At 33.7% G+C, this 21398-nt stretch overlaps 1 protein-coding gene across 1 annotated transcript; it reads left to right on the top strand.

Annotated features, from left to right (window-relative positions):
- Positions 1–1044: 1044 nt before the first annotated feature.
- On the top strand, positions 1045–9661 carry LOC132759246 (uncharacterized). The gene is made up of 4 exons (XM_060750987.1): positions 1045–1520; positions 6763–6886; positions 8055–8533; positions 9106–9661. The coding sequence occupies exons 1-4, from the start codon at positions 1300–1302 to the stop codon at positions 9566–9568; spliced, it is 1287 nt and encodes a 428-aa protein (XP_060606970.1). The 5' UTR covers positions 1045–1299; the 3' UTR covers positions 9569–9661.
- The last annotated feature ends 11737 nt before the right edge of the window (positions 9662–21398 follow it).

The raw sequence follows: 21398 nt of genomic DNA, 5'->3' as shown, positions 1-21398 counted from the left end.
GCCTTTGGAGCCCTTGTTTTAATAACGTGAGAGTAAACTATAAATGACCTGGCTGCTCACTATGGTACCTTTACACTTTCTCTGAGGCTACCTGAAGTCAATGGTATACATACCCAACCTCTGAACACCAACATGTTACTGTGTAACAACAAACGAAAAGTGAGGAAAATCAACAAGGAAAACTGCGGCCATGTTGACGATTTCTTAGTGCGAGTCCGGAAAGGAAAGAAAAATGAAAGGTGGCCACTTGGAAAACGTCATTAATTACTAAAATGATGCCAGAGTGTGAATAAATATTTCCAGTGTATTGTTTATACAAAACAGGAGTTTACTTTAGGATATCATTGTTTTTGCATAATTTGTTTCATGCATTTTCTGTACATGTACAAATTTTGAAATGTATCTGATAACGTTGAATATTATATATCAATAACTGAAAGTGTTACCTTTCTTTTTGGACACCCTGTACATGTCTAACAATTTAAAATATTGGTGAAAAGTGATTGTTTAAGTGAAATTATAGATATCTTAAAATATTTACTGTTATCATGGTGATTGACCAACAATTAATATTGGTAAATGTTAAGTATAAAATAAAAAATCTGCCTAAAATATAAAAAGGCTGCCCCACTAAAAAAATTAACGTACTGATAAATTCCGATGGATATTTGCAGTGATTTCCGTATCGTCCATGCGAAGTAAATGAATTATGGCAAAATATAAACTAATTCTGTCTTTCACTTGTTCACTCACTATATACCACCCTTGGATAGGCATAGTGTCACTTTAATATCACAGGAGTGGTGAGCGGAGGGTAGCTGACTGGGAAGTTAAAGAAAGTCTGTATTTGTAAAGTTTAAAATATACAGGTTATGATAACTGTGTATGACTCCTCATGTACATGTACTTTACAACTTTTATCTCATATAAACAAACGTTAGTACCCGTTATGAAGTGTTATCATTAGTTGTCAAATGATTGTTGTACATGTACAGTAAACATTGTATCATCATTTATATACATGTATATAGATAATATATCATCAAATATTATTGAGAACATTTGTATATGTATTGTTATGTGGGAATGAATGAAATGAGAGCAAAAATTTAATTGGCACTTAAGCACAACAGTTCTACTAATTCTATGTGATCTCGGAGTTTGATCTTATAAAATATATTGTATAACGCCTGTATGTATGAATATTTGCTGATTGGAAATTGTGTCACATACGATTATTGATATATACATAGGATTAGCACTTTAATCTCCATTTGTTGACGTAAAATATATAACCAAATGTCATCATTACACCCAATTGAAGAAGAACGTTCCCATAGCAACGACGACGAGGATGATAATGATTTTGATGACGAAGATAATTTAAGGTTGTCAGAAATGGCAATCATGAGGGCTAGACAGTTCATGGTGCGTTTCCTGAAAGGTTTTGGATCCGGGTTAGGGGTATACACTGGTATAAAGATCGTGACGTCATTAATGAGGAATCCGTTCCGGGAAAGGTGATAAAGATTAATTTTACTTTCAAAAGCAGCAATTGTTCATAAAACACAAAAACGATTAGTAATCTGATAGATTCAAATTGTCTGTCTGTCTGTCTGTCTGTCTGTCTGTCTGTCTGTCCAAAAACGAGAGTATATCTTATCAAGGTTGTTTTAATATCAATCACATGCCAAAAGGAAGATTTGGTACATTAAACAATAGGTGTAACATGTTAACCTAGAATAGTTTATTTTCGGATCCCCCCCACACCTCCTTCATAGCTATTTGCCATTGCTGTCTTGAAAATGTATTTAATCAATGTAATTATTATACAGATTTACAAATATCATAGGGAACATTTTTATGTTATCTCAGTAACAACAACGGTTATTTTTGCACGGAAACATATTAAATTAAAGAATATTTTCACATGTAACAGACGTCTTTCAATTTCAAATGGAATGGTGGTATCATAATTTTACAGTGTTTTTGGAATTTATAAATTACAATTAACAATCCTGCCACAAATAATATTTTGAAAAAAAAAAGAATTAAGAGGGGAGTTGGGAGGGCTGTCGTCCGTTCGCACTAGGCAATGTATAATTTGATAACCGGTGTTATTGTAAACGTAAAACACTTATAGCATTGTGTATGCGACCAAAAATTGATTACTAAGGTAATACCGGTAGGAAGTTAGGAGTGAGCAGTGAGCAGTAGCGGTAGCAAAATTATATCAAAGCACAGAAGGCGCTGAATTTGTTTGGGTCTCAGAATGTAAGAAAGGTGCAGGTTGTGAGATTATATGTATAGTGCCACCAATGCTTTCTTTTTCAGCGTTTTAATTGTAGTAAATTGGCTATAAGACTAATTGCAACACTGATATTCAATCCAATGTTTATTTGACTTAAACAATTTGAAAAATAAATGAGTTACCTTTACTGGGATTTGAACTCCAGACCTTTCGCTTTCTAAGCGAGCCCGAAAACCCTTCAGCCACGGTGAATTTATATGTGAACGGCCTAAAGAAACCCATATTATTCTAAATTAGGGCTTGTAACGACTTTAACTGTTGTTTAACACAGATGTAAATAATCCTGGAGCTTTCTATAAGCATGTATATTTATAAAGAATCAAAGGGTTGCAAGTTATGTGGTATTTTCTGGTCTTTGCAATCTAAATCGTATTGTATATCTGTATGCATTTTCCTGTATTAGTTTATTTTTATGTATTATAATTCATTTTGCAAGGCACCAGAGTTTGATACATACGGAATAATGCATAACTAGAGTTGCATCAAAAAATCATTTATGTTCATTTTTTACGACAGCCACACTTTATTCTTGCATATCAGGGCTACTTCCTAAACACGGACACTTAAAAAAAGTTTCCTGGACTGGGATTTGAACTCGAGACCACTCACTCACGAAGCGAGCGCGTTACCCCTGCACCACGGAAAAGTTATACTAACAATGTTTGAATAACATCAAGTCATTCTAAATTTAGAACTTCCATTGCATTTTCGGGTTTGAATTAAAATCCTTATTAATTTCGAGGTATTTTGTTCAGGATAAACCTGTTGTTTAAAATTTAAGTAAATAATTTAGCGAAAATCTTCTCGCCCAAACAGTCCGACATGTAGAATCTATATATTCCACTACTCGGTTTGTGTAGTATTCGGTAATCGACATCGCTAAAAATAGTATTTTCATTGATAAAATCATATTCATCCGCGTAATTTGTGATTGTGCATTTATTGACAATTCTATAAGCCAACTCTATTTTTAAACTTTGAATGCGTTGTAATTTGTTGGATACTTGTAACAAAATAAAAATATTTCTTTCTTTTACATCGCTAGTTTTAAGCTGTTGTGAGAACTACTTGTTGTTAGGTTTGTCGTAAACTTCTTTGTCAGAGATTGAATATCCGCTTTGTATTTACTTATTTTCGATCAGAAAATACAATTAAACAATATTAGAAATCTTCGACCATTCGGTTATTTTGCTTGAAAATAAATGCGCCTGTCTTTGACCACCTTTACGCAGTGATCTCCCCTGAATTTTTCGGCGTTAGTGTACATACAAAAGGGAAGTAACCGCTTCAAAAAAGTGGACTACATTCGGCATTTGCAATTAACAGCATTAGACTCTGAAATTTCGCTACCATTATTTGTTTGGTCTGACGACCCAAACAAATAAAAACGTTAAATTGGCAGTAGCAGTAGCACAGCAGTAGCAGTAGCAACGTTAAAAACAAGAAATTGGCAGTAGCAGTAGCACAGCAGTAGCAAAATTATAAAACGTGAAATTGGCAGTAGCAGTAGCACAGCAGTGGCAGTAGCAAAATTATAAAACGTGAATTTGGCAGTAGCAGTTGTACAGCAGTAGCAGTAGTCAAGTTATAAAACGTAAAATTGGCAGTAGCAGTAGCAATAATAAATTATAAAACGTGAATGAAATTGACAGTAGCAGTAGCACAGCAGTAGCATTAGCAAAATTATAAAACGTGAAATTTGCAGTAGCAGTAGCACAGCAGTAGCAGTAGCAAAATTATAAAACGTGAAATTCTGCAGTAGCAGTAGCACAGCAGTAGCAAAAAGTTATAAAACGTGAAATTGGCAGTAGCAGTAGCACAGCAGTAGCAAAATTATAAAACGTGAAATTGGCAATAGCAGTAGCACAGCAGTAGCAGAAGCAAAATTATAAAACATGAAATTGGCAGTAGCAATAGCAAAATTATAAAACGTGAAATTGGCAGTAGCGGTAGCACAGCAGTAGCATTAGCAAAATTATAAAACGTGACAAAATAATTAAAATTGATTATACATAGATACGTATGATATTTACATTTCTTACAAATGTTATTTTCATAATTTATGTAAAACAATTATAAATCGAACGAACATGTATTTGACATCTGAATTAACAGCACCAGTGCCTTCAGTGCTTTGATCTCGTGTATGTATAAATCACATTATATCAGCAAATATAGAAGATTCTCCTAATAATTTATATGCATAGCTGATAACATGAATAATGTATTTACATGTTATACCGGGGTCATTAACTAGTCGGTCTTAAATGATACGTTAATATGATAGATAGTCATATATGCTTTAGAATGTAATTGTTTCGCACTCACTAACCAGACATTGATTATGTGCATTTACACAAAAAATAAAATAGTTAACTTTGTTTTATATGGATCATGGCATACATCAAATGATAAATAAAATATGATGTTTTCCCCCCAAGCTTTATCCTCATTGCTCATGTTATATATAAGTAACATCAATGTTTTCACGTACTTACGGGGCATTTTCTGCTTAGGTCCATGCTGAATGTGAAGAATTTAAACATTAGGTAAGCTCTGCATAAGGTGTTTTGCTGTTATGTTGAGATTGGATATGCAGCATATAAGGTGAAGGTCATTTCCCTTACATAATAAACCCTCTTATATCTAAGCACTGTCAAAAGGACCTTTAAAGGCAAGCCCCGATAATTTTATAAACAAGTACACTCAGTGGCTAAGCTTGCAACTTGTCCTAGTGTCAATCCGACGGTCAATTTAATTTGGAAAAAAAACAACAACGAAAGATGATTATTAAATGGACACTGGGGTTTTTGACATCACGGGACTGAAAATAAATTTTCGAGATTAATGTCCTATTTGGTGTAGGTCTAAAGAAATAAACCAATTGTGTGGAAAATTTCAGGTCATTCGCTCAATCCGGTTTTCAAAAATAATTATTCTAATTGTGGCAAATGACACAAGTTGAAAAGCGTTGTAACGCATATCACTCAAATCGGGCTAAGAATATCATACATACACGATTTTCGATTTATTTCTGAGTATATTTTTTAAATTATTTTTTTGTATATCTTTCTGGTTTAAGTGTCCCCGTAAGAAATTTTTATGTAAGAAATTAAAATTTTATGTTTTTCGAATTTGAACCTCAGTGGAGTCCCTTTAACAAGAATCTTAATTTACAGAACATCTGTCAGTTCTTAAGGTATCTTATACAGTAAAGTAAAAAACCAAACGACAAAACTAGGACTCATCGTTTATTTTTGTTGTTGTTTTTTGTTGTTGTTTTTTGTTTTGTTTTTTACATTTTTCAAATTGCATGAACAAATCAAGCACATACCAACTAAGCTTCTTTTTTACATTGTAAATAACACAGAAGTTAAAATGCACACAATCTTTTGATTGGCTCCATTACATGTGGTCTTCAAAATAGTTTTATAAAACACTTAAAGTACATAATAAGGCCGTTGTTATAATATTATGTACAAAGCAGGCAATATTTCTCTAATAACATACATTTGTACTTAAGTAGATATAGAATTGTTTATTTAAGCGTATCAAATAGTGTAAAGCTTTTAATTGCCGTCTGCGCATAACTTTTTTTATAACATTTCATCAGAATTTATGCATTTTAGCATGTTGCGTACTAAAGGTGCATTCCCTGTGTGTGTGACATTAAAAATGAATTGTGCGTATATACGTTTTAAAACAGAATGTATTGAATTGCAAAATATGCAAATTCATACAGCTAATTTTTCACTTTGCCAAATATGTGCAGTCATACAATTCAAGGCCAGAATAATGAAATATTTTTACATTGTCTCTGAAGCATCGGTTATATATTGTCTATTGCTCAATGTATATGTGTTCAAATATTAAGCATAACTATTCAAATTTCCATTTGGCACAACTATACTATATACCTGCTTAGTCAGGAGTTAAATATGGCTGCATTTGATTATTTTGGAAGGAAAATATTTTTATAACATTTACCACGCTGAATGTCATTATTCCTGGGACAAAGTATTGTATGTCCCAGATTACTCTTAAGAAAATGAACTTTTCCATCTTTAAAACTGGAAAATTCATTAATCACATCTAGGAAAATTAAAAATAAGTACTAACCAAGTAGCGAACAGCAATTATAAAGACGGCACGAATGAGTTGGACCTCTAGCGACCCGGGTTCAATTCTCAGACACTGCGGGTCACTTCCGTTAATATTTATAACGAGATCCTTTCTACGGTCATTTGCACTGTACCTCTGCTCTGGTATGTACAGAAGAAACATCAGTTCCTTGCGGAAGTTGTACATTCATAGTGGCTTACGGTCGTGATCTTGCGGGTAACCTAAAAAAAACACCACCTATTGTTATTGTTCATTGTTATTCATTGTTCTCTGTACAATTATTGTTGATTTTCAGGTTTTGTTGTTGTTTATTGTGTTTTCTTTCACAGCTTACCGAAGATCCGAGCGGAGTTTCTTGCAAAAGACAGTTTTAAGTTCGCAGCTTTCCTCGGCCTTTTCCCAAGTATCTACGACCTCGTCGTAGAGCTACTAGAACATTATAGAGGACGACGGGTAAGTGTGTTACACCAGCAGTAAAAACAACAGTGTGCCGTACATATTCCGACATGTAGCCGATATCGGCCCGATATGGGAATGTTTGCTGGGGTTAGAGCCATCGCCTGATAAAAAGTAAACTGGAAAGCAAAAACTCAAAAACACGAAAATACGAGTTCGAAAACGCGAAAGTACGAGATTGAAAACTCGAAAGTACAAAGACGAAAACGCGAAAACACGAAGCAAAGAAAGTACGAGAACGAAAATGCGAAAATAAGAGCACAAAGATACGGAAATACGAGGACGAAAACTTTGAAGTAGATAAATATCGACTAAATTTCTCGCGTTCTCGTCATTGCGTCTTCGTCCTCGTATATTTGCATTTTCGTCCTCGTACTTTCGTTGTTTCGTGTCTTTGTTACTCATACATTCGAGTTTTAATCCTCGTACTTCCGCGTTTTCGTCCTCGTTTTTTCGTGTATTCGCTTTCCATTTTTACTTTATTTATTTATAAACGATGGCCCTCACGTAACACCGTAGAAAACAACTTGCTTATGTTGGGGATATATCGAAAGGTCTAGTCATAACAGACGTGCGAGTTTGCCCTCATTATTCACCATTGATAAATGCAAGTAATCATTTCAGTTACAATTTAATTCTTACATAACTAGGTCTCGGTGTCAGTGGAAAGCTTGCACAAGAGTTCAAGAGTTTATTCAGCAGCATTAACATACATGTACAATATGTTCATTGCTATACATATGATATAATGGTGCATGTAATATGACAAGAAAACAAACAAACAAATAGCAATAAGAACAATAAGAATAAACCACACATTGAAATGGTTGCAAACATAATTGTGCAAAACACGAAGAGCATAGATTGTTAGTCTCAGGATATCTTAATATCTTAGCATGCTGTTTATTTTAGATTTCATCCAGTTGGTTTAACCTTAAATAAGTTAGGGTTAAAATAACTAGAAACAAACTAGGAAAACACGGTCATTGCACGTTTAAGCCAACGACACGGAACATGGCTATAAAAAAATAAGCGATTTTAATGTTTTTCTCGTTGTTCAAATGTAGCGAAGATGATAAAAGATTACCCTTTTCAACCTTCAAATATGCGGATGTACAATTATGATAATGTACTAGAATGCTTACTTCAGATTTTAAAATTTCAGGATGACTTTAACAGCGCCATTGCCGGTGGAATTGCAGGTCTGTCAATGATTGTAGAAGATCACACGAGAAGACGCATATATTGTCTCTTTGCCATTGCACGTGCAATTGGTGCCATGATAACAACGCTCGTAAAACGTGGTATTGTGCCAGCAGTTCCATATAGCGAAACGGCTTTGTTCTGTTCGTGCACATCGTTCCTCGTCTATTGCACTGCTTTGAAACCACAATATTTGTTTACAGGGTATTACCGTTCAGTATTAAAGTGGTCACGTGACTATAGTGATCAAAAACTCAAAATTCTATTTAGGGAACCAGGAGCTCATTTTTTGACATGCGCAGAAGCCGGTCTGCATGAACAGAGTTGCACATACCATGCATTCAAGGACTTTCTCCAAAGTTTACCCCCATTTGCGAAGCTGTATTTGCCGATTCACATGGCGCCAATAATTTTCTTCAACCACAAACGGCTTATAAAAAGGTAGTATGCCATAAACTTTTAACCTATTAAAAGATATCAAAATTGAACTACCAACAGTATATTGAGCTGGTCAGATTTTACAGACGTGAAGGATGGTCTGGCTCTTTACTGATGGAAAAAGTTGTTCACGTTCAAATCAAGCAGTATAATAAATTTCCTACCAGCTGATCGATTATTTCTAATGCAATTTTATGCAAATATACAGTTAACTTGGATAATGTAAGCAATAGATTTAATGCTTCAAATATGACTTATGCACCAATCAGTTTTAACCTCATACCTGGAAAAAATCCGTTTTTAACCTTTCATCTGTACCCCGTACTACCGGAACAAAACGGGATGATTTTGTTTTGACCTCAAAACAGCAGGGCTTATGACCTACTTGAATTGCGAAAGATAAGGCAGAAATTTCTCTGCTGTGCGGAATTCTGATAATCAGTAAGTCAGTATCCCCCTCCTCCAGAGGGTGTGGTTTCAATTGACTGGTGCATGATTTTAATGTTTAAGAATAAATATGAAATTCTAGGGTAGATGTATGCTACGATTTTTTCAACCTTTCCAATTTATTTCAGACCTAAAAGGGTTTTAATTTCACTTCTGAAAAATATCGTGTTTTCTACTGCGTTTCTTGCTACCATGGTGATGTTGGCCAAATACGGAATATGTATACTGCGCAACTTCCAGTTCCGGAAACCGCCGCTGTCTCCATGGATACCAACAATGGCTGGCTTTATCGCTGGACTCGGTGTTCTTTTTGAGAGAGAAAACAGGAGAAGAGAGCTTTCTCTTTTTCTCATTCCACATACATTATATGCTATATATCTTTGGGCAAAGGAGCATGGAATCATCAAGCACATTCCAAATAGTTCATTGCTTATGTATGCAGTTGCCATGGTTCCTATAATGCATGCTTACGAGCGGGAACCAGAGTCTCTCAATCTTCTGCTACATAGCGCCCTCAAGTTCTTCGTCGGAAAGCGACAGAGTACCATAGAAAGAAAGAAGCGAAGGACTATAAGTGAAATGAGTATGTAAAATGTTGAAAGTTGTGAAATACATTGTATGTAACATTATTCTCAATGGTTCATTCCCAGCAGTGCAGACATAATGTTACCTCAGTATGAGCAGGAAAATATTATCATTCATGTGTGTTTTCTTGGTTAAACTTAATATTTACATCTTTAACATAACCTTTATCTTATAATTGGGGAAATTACAACTTAATTATAATAAACAAAAATATAATTTTAACACTTTAATATAATACTCTAAATAACAGTAATATTACAAAAACGACGGAGTTCTTGACGATGTGAAACAGAGATGGACTTCTTTTCGGTATAGATATCTAAAGAACTAAAGTCCGTAATAAATTAGGCGGGCTTTTCATGTAATATGTATTGCAAGTAATGACTTTATTTTGATGAATATCTGAAATACAACTGTAAATTATTTTTCCATTTCAACTTCTTCTACGGATTATTGTCGGTAAATAGGGAGACCGGCAGGGGAAAATATATACCTTCCTCATTATGTACGTTAGACATAAATGATTAATATTAAGTCTCTGAAATTTGTTTAATGATTATGAGATTTCCCCCGAATAAAACGAACGTTCGGATACAAACGGATTCGAACAATAAGTGAAAAATGCCTTCCCTTCTTCGAATGCTTTGGGTTTTTTTAAAAATAAATTTATGCTATACGAACAACTATTTGCTTCATCATAATTGAATATGTAGAACTACAGTATCACATTTTAAATAAGATTCATGATACTTATATGTAGGATCTGAATATAGGAGTTAATTAGAACTATTCACAAAATTAAATTGGTCAGGCGCGGAAGAGCGACCAATTTAATTGTGTAAATACGTACTACTAACATTACATAAGGATCGCCCAATCTTATACTATGGAACGCCATAACTGCCTCATGTTGTGACATTTCGTTTTATTTTTCCTAAAAGCGTCTTATTATGTATAAAAGAAGTGTTGGCTAGCCAAAGTTTTATGAGAACCTGTCTTTACGTAGTCTTATTAGGTCAAATATTCATTTTATCTTGTCAAATCGTAGTGCTGACTTGTCTTAACACTGTCTTATTATTTCAAAACGTCATATTATTATGTGCAAATCCGGTGTTAACATCCCGAATGGAAGTCTTAACATGTCTAACATGCACGCCATCTTTTCGAATTGAGTTTCAATATGTCTGAACACAGTCTTGTTTAAATGTGGTGTTGAATTGCATTGAAATTGTCTTATCACGTGAAACAGTAGTGTTATCTTGTTAAAAGTTGGTGTCATCTTGTCCAAATGTGATCATGGTATGTTATGACACTGTTGTTTTATGTTAGACTGTCCTTCTGTCTTCTCCATATGTGGTATTGACTTGTCTAAACACCGTCACATTTTGTCAGACTGCCATGTCATTGTGTTCAAATTCGGTGTTATCTTGCTTAAAGAATGTCTTTTATGTCAAAATAGCATGCTGTCTTGTCCAACTGTGGTTTTAATTCGTCTAGAAATTGTCTTATTATGTGAAACAGTAGTGTTATCTTGTCGGAACTTGGTGTCAACTTGTCAAACTCATGTCTTATTATGTCGGCTAGTAGTGTTCAACCGTTTAATTGACCTGGCTGAGTTCTGTCCTGTTTTGTCAAACTTATGTTGCTTTCTATGAGGTGGTGTTATTCTGTCTTATTGTACCAAAACACAATGCTTTCTTGTCTAAAACTGTTGTTATCCTGTCTAAAAATATACTTATTACGTGAAATAATAATGTTGACTTGCAAATAAATTTTGTTTGTTTGTATAACGTTATTTTATTATGTCAAACAGTATTGTTGACTTGTCGAAAGATGGTATTGACATGTCTAAACACTTCCTTATTTTCTTAGATCGCCATGCTATTTTATCCAAACTTTATGTTAATTGGCCTAAACACCGTCTTATTATGTAAAATAATGGTGGTATCTTTTCAAATTATGGTAATGAACTGTTAAAACGCTATTTTAATTTTTCAAACTGTCATGTTATTGTGTCCAAATGCAGATTCAACTTGTCTATATTTGTCTTATTATGTAAAATAGTCATATCATCTTGTCGAAACTTGGTGATGACTTATCTAAAATTACTATCGTTTTGTCAAAGTGTTATTTTATTTGGTCAAGGTTCGGTATTAATTTTACTAAACATCGTCCTTTTATGGCGAAGTATCATGTTTCCTTTTCAACTGTGGTGTTTACTTGTTGAAACACAGTATCATTATGTAATACAGCGGCGTTGACTTGTCAGTTTATGACGTACACATGTCTAAATACCCTTTCATTATGTCAGATAACCGTGTTATCCTGTCCAGATGCGATGTTGCCAAAATTTAGTATCACGTGACCAGTGCCCGCGCGGAGCGTGAACAGATAGAGCAAAGAAGATAACGGGACAGTAAAGCAAAATCAGACAGCGCTTTCTCAAGACAGAACTCAATTTGAACAAATTTACACGATTATCAGACATCATAAGACTGTTTCTGTGTTTTACAAGAAAACATCAAACTTCGACAATATAACACTTCTGTTTTACATCATAAGAAAGAGTTTGGACAAGTCATTGCCTTATTTTGAAAAGATATCGCAATTTTTTGACTTTATAAGACTGAGTTTAAACCGCTTTTTGACAAACTAGCATACAGTTTATCATAATAAGGCATGATTTAGCCCAGTCAACACCCCATTTCGGCAAGATAATTCGAATATTTGATATGAAAAGACAATTCAGTAGTGTACGTTGGCATATTAACACAGTTGTTTTACAAAATGAGACAATGTTAAGGCACTTAAACACCGTATTTTGACAAAATAACACGGCAGTTTGATAAAATAAAGCTGTGCTTTAACAAGTCAACACCACATTTCGACAAGAGAACACTACTGTTTCAAATGATGAGACAGTCTTTTGACAAAACAGCTCCACAATTTGACCAAATAGCGCGACTAGTTGACATAATATGACACATTTCAGACAAGCCAAAACGACATTTTGACATGATTGTCAAAATACTGTTTGAAATAATTAAACAATGTTAACACAAGTCAACATCACATTTTAAAGAGATAAGACTAATGTTACGCATAAAAAGGCAATGTTTAGACAAGTCAACAAATTACAATGGCATTACAACGCTAATATTTGACATAATACGACGCTTTCTGGGCAAGATAAAAAGAAATGTAATAACATGAGGCAGCTATGGCGTTCCATATTATACTAACTTGATGGAATCGCATTCATTTATAATAGTAGGATATAACTTTTAAAATAAAACAGCAGGTAAAAATCCCAACATTATAATTTTGCTGTGTCACATAAAGGTTAATGATAACCCATGCTCAGTAATAAATCAATTGGCAGTTTATGCCTGGTGTAGAGTCACAACATTAATAACAAGAGCCACCGCCGGCGCAGGGGCAATGCTCGACTTTTTACATTTTCTAAAAGCAAATAAAGAAATGTTTGAACAAAACTTAACGTATCCTTTCTATAAATTTAACCGGTCTGTCTTGTCACATTAATTAATTTTGAATCATTTCCATATGTATTACAGAAGTAAAAAAAGAAAAAACGTCAAGGTACTCGTATGTCTGTTTATTTTTATATCTTGAAGATTTTTATGTTCAAGTTTGAAGACAATCCATTAAAAAATAACAAAGTTACAACCAATAATAGCCCCATAAAATGAAAACTTCAATAATTTGACCTTCAAAGTTAAGAAGGTCAAGGTTTGTCTACTTATTGTAAAGGGCTATCATTGAAGATTATTATATTCAAGTTTGAAGACAATCCATTAAAAAAACCAAAGTTACAGCAAATAACCAAAAAAAATAATGAAAATTTCAATAATTTGACCTTCAAAGTCAAGGTCATTTATGAGTGAAGGTCATAGTATGTCTGATTATTTTTAAGGGCTATCATTGAAGATTATTATGTTCAAGTTTGAAGACAATCCATTCATAAATAACAAAGTTACAGCCAATAATAGCAAGAACAAGCAAAATTTGGACTTTTGACCTTGAAGTTCAAGGTAATTTATGGATGAAGGTCAAGGTTAGTGTGGTCTACTGAAAGGTCTTGTCCCAAAGGTTGTTGTGGCCGAGTATGAAGACAGTACACCTAAAATAGTTATGATCCAGGTACAAGTTTGTGAATGGCAACGGCAACAATACAACTACTTTAAAAAAAAAAGTCGAGCTAATAATTATAAGATTTTATTTGCTACTTCTGATCATCAAATCTAAATTACCATGATCAAAATGTCAATGTTTTATGACAGTTATATCTATTGCAAAAAAATGTGATATATGAGATATAGACCAGGTTGTAGTTCATGTAAAATCATGTAAACAGAAAGCCATAAATGTTGATTGATGATTCAATGACAATACATTTATATAATCTGATCCTTGTTGTTCAACAAATTTTAATAAATATTACATTTCACAGCTGTTATTGTTAGTAATAAAAAAATCTTTGTAATCAGTTACAATGTATCATTATTTCACATTAATATACAATTTATAATTATGTGTGCCAATTTACTTTGAAATCCCATCATGCATGCAGAAGTTGAGAAATGGAAATGGGGTGTGTTTTAACACTATGTCCAACACACGCCACTTCTTTTTACTTAATGAGTCAATCATAAAGCTAGCCATTCACTTCCAAGTGATAATTAATACACTTCTTTTGTACACTGAACATATTGTTAACAGTCAATAAAACAACTAATTTTTTAAAACTTTTTTTACAGAAAATATTTCACTACGAAATAAGTGAAACAGCTTATAAAATTAGGGGACTAATGAGAGTCCATCTGAAATGAATTTTTTCTCTTTAATTTCATCAATCTTTAAAAAATCTTAAAAACTTTTCACATTCCTCAATAATTTGATGTTTTTTTTTTTCAGGGGGTGGGGGGGGGGGGGGGGGGGGGCATACCAAACCTTATTCAAAAACATATCAACAATATAAAAAAGAACTATAAATTAAATCATCCAAACCACCTGCTGCAATAATTGATAAAATATGTAATTTAATTTTCAAACTTGTTACAACCTTGAGCATTTAATGGTTTTTCTTTTTACAATTTTCAAATAAAATATCAACAGATTACTTTCAGTATACTATAGATCATATGTATGCATGCATAAACCCATTTAAGTTACTATCTCAAATTAAAGGCAATTTTGTAATCTGTTCAGTCTGTTTTGCATTATAATACATGGATAGAAATTATTCATTGAATTTATCTCCTGCTGAATAAAAAAATGCACGTCTCGAAAAAAAAAACCCAACAAAACCTTACAATTTTCTTGATCGCTACATTGTCTTAAAGGAGCTCCAATGGAGGGTACAAAGGCCTAAAACATAAATTTGATAATCTAACATAGATCAACAAATTATTCTACATTTCTCTTTCAATTTTAGGGGCAGTCTGATCACGATCCATGCTGTTAGCTATCAGTTCCTCTACTTGTTATAGGGTTTCTAAGCGAACAGCATTGATCCTGATCAGACTGTGCGGATGCGCAGGCTGGTCTGGATCCATGCTGGTCGCAAACCCATTACATTGGTTTTGTCATGACGCGGCTCATATATAGTCAAGGTCATTCAAAGGTCAAATTTGAATAGATCATCATATCAATTTTGTTTTCAAAAAAGTGTTTACTTGTCCAAGAATTAATTAAATCATTAAATAAATATCAAACTTAATTAAATCAGTAAATAAATATCAAACTTATGACAATTAAAGCAACTTCAATAATTTGACTTTGACTGTAAGGGTCAATTAAAGGTTTTAAGCCATATCAGAACAATTCAACATGTTGGATTTGTCATATGTGTTCATTTGTCCAAGTATAAATCAAATCTGTTAATAAATAACAAAGTTATGACAATCTCAGCAAATTTCAATAATTTGACCTTAACGGTCAAGGACAAATACAGGTCAAGGTTAAAAGCAAATAATTCAATATTGGAGTTCTTTAATCCCAGCATAAATCAAATCTGTAAGTAAAAAAAGTTATGACGCTTAATTTCTAATTTCTTAATTTGATAGTCAATGCCATTTACGGGTGAAAGTAATATTTGAATTACTTAACATACCAGATTTATTATAAAAGTACTTTTGTGCATGTGTAAATCATCTATAAAAAAGTTATGGCCAATTATAATAAAATTCACTAATTTGACAGTGTGTCAAGGTCAAATTAAGATAACGTTCAATTCAGTCATCTATAATGTTCTGTCCCAAGGATTGTTATGCCCTGCCCATGTATAAAGACAATTCATTAATTACTTAAAGTCATAGTCAACTCTAACAAACAAGAATCGCCCACAGGCAGAATGTTGAGCCCACTTGTCTTAAATCAAACCTGAACCTATAAGCTTCAGATCGAAGAGAAAGATGTATACATAGTGAAATGTGCCCAACACATTCTCTTTATACCAAGGCAAAATCTTGACATTGCATAATCTTAGCAGACCTTGACCCAGTAACCTGGTTCATGTGCATGAAAAGAAGTCTCATGATGATCATTTGTGCTGAAAAAACTCATTTCATTTTATTTGAAAATTCCTCTATGCACAAAGAAGTTATGGCATGCATGCACTCACACAGAAACACTAAACAGCCATTTAGACAATTATGTCAAGATCAAAGCAAGCAGGTTTGACAAAAATCCTCTACCAAGCATAATACTTCAAAGCAATTGCAAGATACAGTGCAGATAACCAAATTTTGATATTTTTATTTGACCTTTGACCAATTGAACTTCATTTAGCCCAAGACAACTCAACTTGCCAATGAGAACATTTGTTCTAAGTAATATTAAAATCCACACATGTTAGAAGTTATGCTCACAAATTAATGTTTTAATGTTATTTGTCCTGACCTTTGCCAAACCCCTGAATTTTTCGCACTACACTCTGCCTCACTATGGACAAAACCTGCCATGCATGTAGAAGATATGCTCCGCACACAGGTTTTGTGCCGACCCTCCCCCCAAGTGTGACCTTGACCTTTGAACAGTGGACCTGGGTTTGCGTGTGACACACCACCCAATCATGGTGAACATTTGTATTAAACTCTGTAATCCTTCAAAGAATGAGCAAAATATAGATAGACAAATCTAGATGTATTCATGGACTGACAGACGTACATACACCAAATCCCAAAAAGTGGTGACCAAGCCAACCTCACCACAAGTGGGCTTAACAATTTAAAAAAAAAACCTCTGTCCACTTAGCATATGTCAAAACGCCAGCAAGATACAGTGCCAACAAATTTTAAAAATTTCATTTGACCTCTTGTGACCTTTACCTTCATTTTGCATCTAAACATGGAAAACGTTTGTGCTAAGTTATATTAAAATCCATCCATGTATATTTAAGTAATACAAAAGAATTTATTTTGATATTAGACCTATAACCCCTTGACCTGAACCAGAATCACCTGAATTATTTGACCTCTGGTGACCTTGACCTTCATTTTGCGGGAGATAACTCAACATGGAGAATATTTGTGCCAAGTTATATTAAAATTCATTCATGTATATAGAAATAATACGCGCAAATGAACTTTTTACTGTTATTGGACCTTTGAACCCTATGTTGACCTTGAAAACAGACACCTAAATTTTTGCAGGCCACTCAGCCATGTTATGGAGAACGTAGTTATTTTTAGTTATTTCAAAATTCCATGCATATGGAAGTTACACTCCGGACACGGGTTTTTGCTCTGACCCCAGGTGTGATGTTGAATTTTGAGTGGCAGACATTGGTTTTGTGTGCAGCAAACCACCCCATCATGGTGAACATTTGTACCAATTTATTTTGTGATCCTTGAAGGAATGAGCAAGTTTTAGACCGGACAAATCTGGAGGCACATACACTGAATTATACGCTAAAAGTGACAACAAAGTCGAGCTCACTGCAAGCAGGGCCAACAAAAAACTGAAATCACAATAATTTGACCTTCAAGGTAAAAGTGATTTATGAGTCAAGGTCAAATTGAGATTGATCTTCTTTAAGATATTGTCCTTAGGGTAGTGTGCTGATGTATGAAGATATTTCGTTCATAAATAACAAAGTTCTAGCCAATTATAGCAAAAATTAAGCAATTTTCAACAACTTGAACTTCAAGGTAATTGACAAGTGAAGGTCACGGTCACTTTAGTTAAGTTACTTCAAGTTCTTTTCTAAAGGATTGTTGTGTCCAAGTATGAAGACAATCCACGCCTAAATTACAAAGTTACAGCCAACTGACATTACGCCAGAGAACAGAATGTTCTGTCCACTGTTTCATGTGACCAGGTCATTCAGTATCTTAGACAAAAGATGATACCGGTGTTTTTGCAAAACTGTTGTCACTAATGTGACTAATAAATTACCAGATATAATTTTGGTATATATAAAATTAATGATATGAATGATTTGAATAGTTCAATGTACTATTATAATGGTATAAGTAAAAACAAGAATGTGTTTGTTAAACACAAATGCCCCCCCCGGCTCAGATTCTTGTCAGTAGCAATATTTCAAAAAATGTTTACCCATTCACTCAGTTATGGACAGAAAAATTGCCAAAAAATTGTAAACACAAGTTATATAGCTTGACAAAGTCATTGCATTTTGTAGTTGTGAAAAAATATAAGTTGCCAAAATAATTGCTCTGACTTGTGAAGTTTGAAAAATATTCAACTTCATGCAAGTTATCTTCCTACCAAATATGAAATACATCTGTCATTAAATAAAGGCTGTATGGGGCAAAATGTAAAAATCTATTTTGAGCACTGGTTTGACCTTGACCAAAACTGACCCCTAACTCTTATCCAAAGGAAAGAACACCATGTAAGTTATCTTCCTACCAAATATAAAAATACATATGTCAGAATACTGTCAATAAATAAAGGCTGTAATGGGCAAAAGTGTAAAAATCTATTTTTAGCACTGGTGACCCTTGACCCAAACTGACACCTTACTCCATCCAAAAGAAGAATACCATGCAAGTTTTATCTTCCTACCAAAATATGAAATACATCTGTCAATAAATAAAAGCTGTATGGGCGAAAAAATTTGTAAAAATCCATTTTTAGCACAAGTGACCTTGACGCCCACTGATCCTTACCCCAATTCAAAAAGGATGAATACCATGCAAGTTATCTTCCCTACCAAATTATAAAATATATTCTGTCACTTAAAAAAGGGCTGTATGAGCAAATGTGTAAAAATCTATTTTAAGCACTGGTGACCTTGACCCAACTTGACCACTAACTCCATCAAATTTTATGTTTCTATCAATTATAAATAACATCTGTCTATAGAATAAGGTTAATACACCTGAAAAAATCTATTTTTAACATTGGTGACATTGACATTGGTAACATTGACCTTGACCCCTTACTACACCCAAAGAAGGAGGACCTCCCTTGGCATGTTTGTATTAAACTAAGACATCAACTAAAAAATAAAGGCTGTATGAGCAAAAATGTTTATATTTATTTTTTAAACCAATGACCTTGACCATAGGGGCCGCTTTCTCAAAAAAATTAGATGACCATCAAAGGTATCCACCTACTAAAAATGAAAAATATCAATAAAGAAATTAAGCAATTAGGAGAAATTTAAGATAAATCCAACTTGCTGAAATATGTTAACCAGGCAAGGCCCTATTTTCAAAGTGAAAAAAGGGAAATAACTGGGAAATATGGATGACACAGTTATATAACTTGGCAATATCATTTGCTTTGTATTGATAAGTGTGGAAATTATAAAGCCATTAGTATAGATAGAACTTAAGATATTTCCAACTTGCCGTTTTAGGTTAACCATTATTCATTTTCTAAGTGCTGAAAAGGGCAATAACTTAGTAAATATGAAAGCCAGAGTAATGTTACTTCCCCAGATCATGTACTTTGTATTGATTAGTAAGTGTGTAATCTAAGAAGCCATTGGTACACATAGATCTTAAGAAAAATCCAACTTGCCTTTCTAGGTTAACCTCATACGGACGGACTGACAGACTGTTCAATAACTATATGCCCGGGGGCATAAAAAACAGCATTCATGTATCAATGGAGCATGAAACGTTTTGCAAAGATTGCATTATTTCTCATTGACTTGTATGAAGATCTTAAACTGAAAAAGTATCATTATATCTTACATTTTCAAAGAGGGATTATAGGTAGATGTAGATTGACATAGCGAAACATAAAATAATTTCAGTGTCACAGTAACATTTACAATTTTTAGGGTTTATGTGTGAATTTTAGTTAGAATAATACACATGTTAAATTGATTGAAAAATTGCCCTAGCACAACTTTTTTTTGTATGAAATTTTTTGTACATTTGATGATTTGCGATGAAATGCAATGCTATTCTCTTTAAAACAAGAATTTGTAACAGAGTTACCAACGTCCCCCGCCTCGGGAAGTTTTATATGAAGCATAAAATTGTGCTATTTAAAAGATTGAGGTATGGATCTCAGGACATTTAGCCCAAAATTATGATCAATGCAAATCTGCAAATGCAACAATAAATTTGTTAAAAAAATAAAATGAAACACGGAATTTAAAAATCTATCATGTTAAGCTTTGACCTCTAAGTGTGACCTTGACCTTGGAGGTAGGGGAGCAGGTGTTGTGCATGACATAATGTCTTATCATTGAGACTATTTGTGCCAGGTTATTTCAAAATCCCTTGAACTATGAAGGAGTTCTAGATCCGACACAAAATATACCCTATAACAGACTATGTTAATTTTTGACCTCTAAGTGTGACCTTGACCTTGGAGGTAGGGATGCAGGTGTTGCGCATGACACATCCTCTTATTATAGTAACTATTTGTGCCAAGTATTTTCAAAATTCTTTGATCTATGAAAAAGTTATGGACTGGACATAAAATATACCCTGTAACAGACTATGTTAATATTTGACCTCCAAATGTGACCTTGACCTTGGAGGTAGGTGACCGGTTTTTGCTCATGACACATCGTCTGATTATTGTGAACAATTATGGCAAGTATTTACAAAATCCCTTCATGGATAAGAAAGTTATGGACCTGACACGACATATACCCTCCAACAGACAATGCTGACCTTTAATCAGCAAATGTGACCTTGACCTTGGAGGTAGGGATCCAGTTGTTGCACATGACACATCGTCTTATTATAACAAACATTTGTGCCAAGTTATTTCAAATTCCTTTCATAAATGACAAAGTTATGGATCGGACACAAAATTGTGACGGATGGACGGAGCCTATTTCTATATCCCCCTTTTTTCTTCGCAAAGGCGGGGACAATAAGCTTTGCATACATCAGATATGATGTTATTGGTATAAGTTTCCTAAACAGATGTTTCTTTATTTATTGAACTTTTAAAGAAATATTCAAGTAACATAGTTTCATCCAAAATATTCATTGTATTTACACTGTATATTTGCAATCACTTTTTTTCTACGGCTGCGCTTTTATTGACACTTTATTGGCACTTTACATTGTAAATGATGGCACTTTACATTGTAAATGAAAACAAACTTCATTTTTTACATTATAAATGAAAACAAACTTCATATCTTCTGGATATTGTGCGACCTTAAAATATGTGATTATGAATAAAGATAATTGTAATAAAAAATTTGTGTATTTGTTTCAACCATTTCCCTTTTCAATGCACCAGGATGCATGTTTCGAAGCTGCTATATTTTTGCACTTTTGTCTTATACAAGTAGCTTGTGTAAGGAAAATGGCGGACCTTGCAGGCATCTTAGCGTGAAACTGATAACAATCATAAATTGGCTTATCTG

Source organism: Ruditapes philippinarum, unplaced genomic scaffold (genome assembly GCF_026571515.1).
Source record: "Ruditapes philippinarum isolate M1 unplaced genomic scaffold, ASM2657151v2 ctg865_1_1_1_1, whole genome shotgun sequence".
Lineage (NCBI taxonomy): Eukaryota > Metazoa > Mollusca > Bivalvia > Venerida > Veneridae > Ruditapes > Ruditapes philippinarum.
The sequence above is the reverse complement of the archived record's forward strand: the minus strand, read 5'-3'. Positions and strand labels throughout refer to the sequence as shown.

What these genes read in the sequence shown, in the direction of transcription:
- LOC132759246 (XM_060750987.1), top strand. Translation starts at nt 1,300, where the DNA reads ATGTCATCATTACACCCAATTGAAGAAGAACGTTCCCATAGCAACGAC. An exon ending in AGGAATCCGTTCCGGGAAAG is followed by an intron (nt 1,521 to 6,762) that starts GTGATAAAGATT and finishes TTTCTTTCACAG; the next exon opens with CTTACCGAAGATCCGAGCGG. An exon ending in AACATTATAGAGGACGACGG is followed by an intron (nt 6,887 to 8,054) that starts GTAAGTGTGTTA and finishes TTAAAATTTCAG; the next exon opens with GATGACTTTAACAGCGCCAT.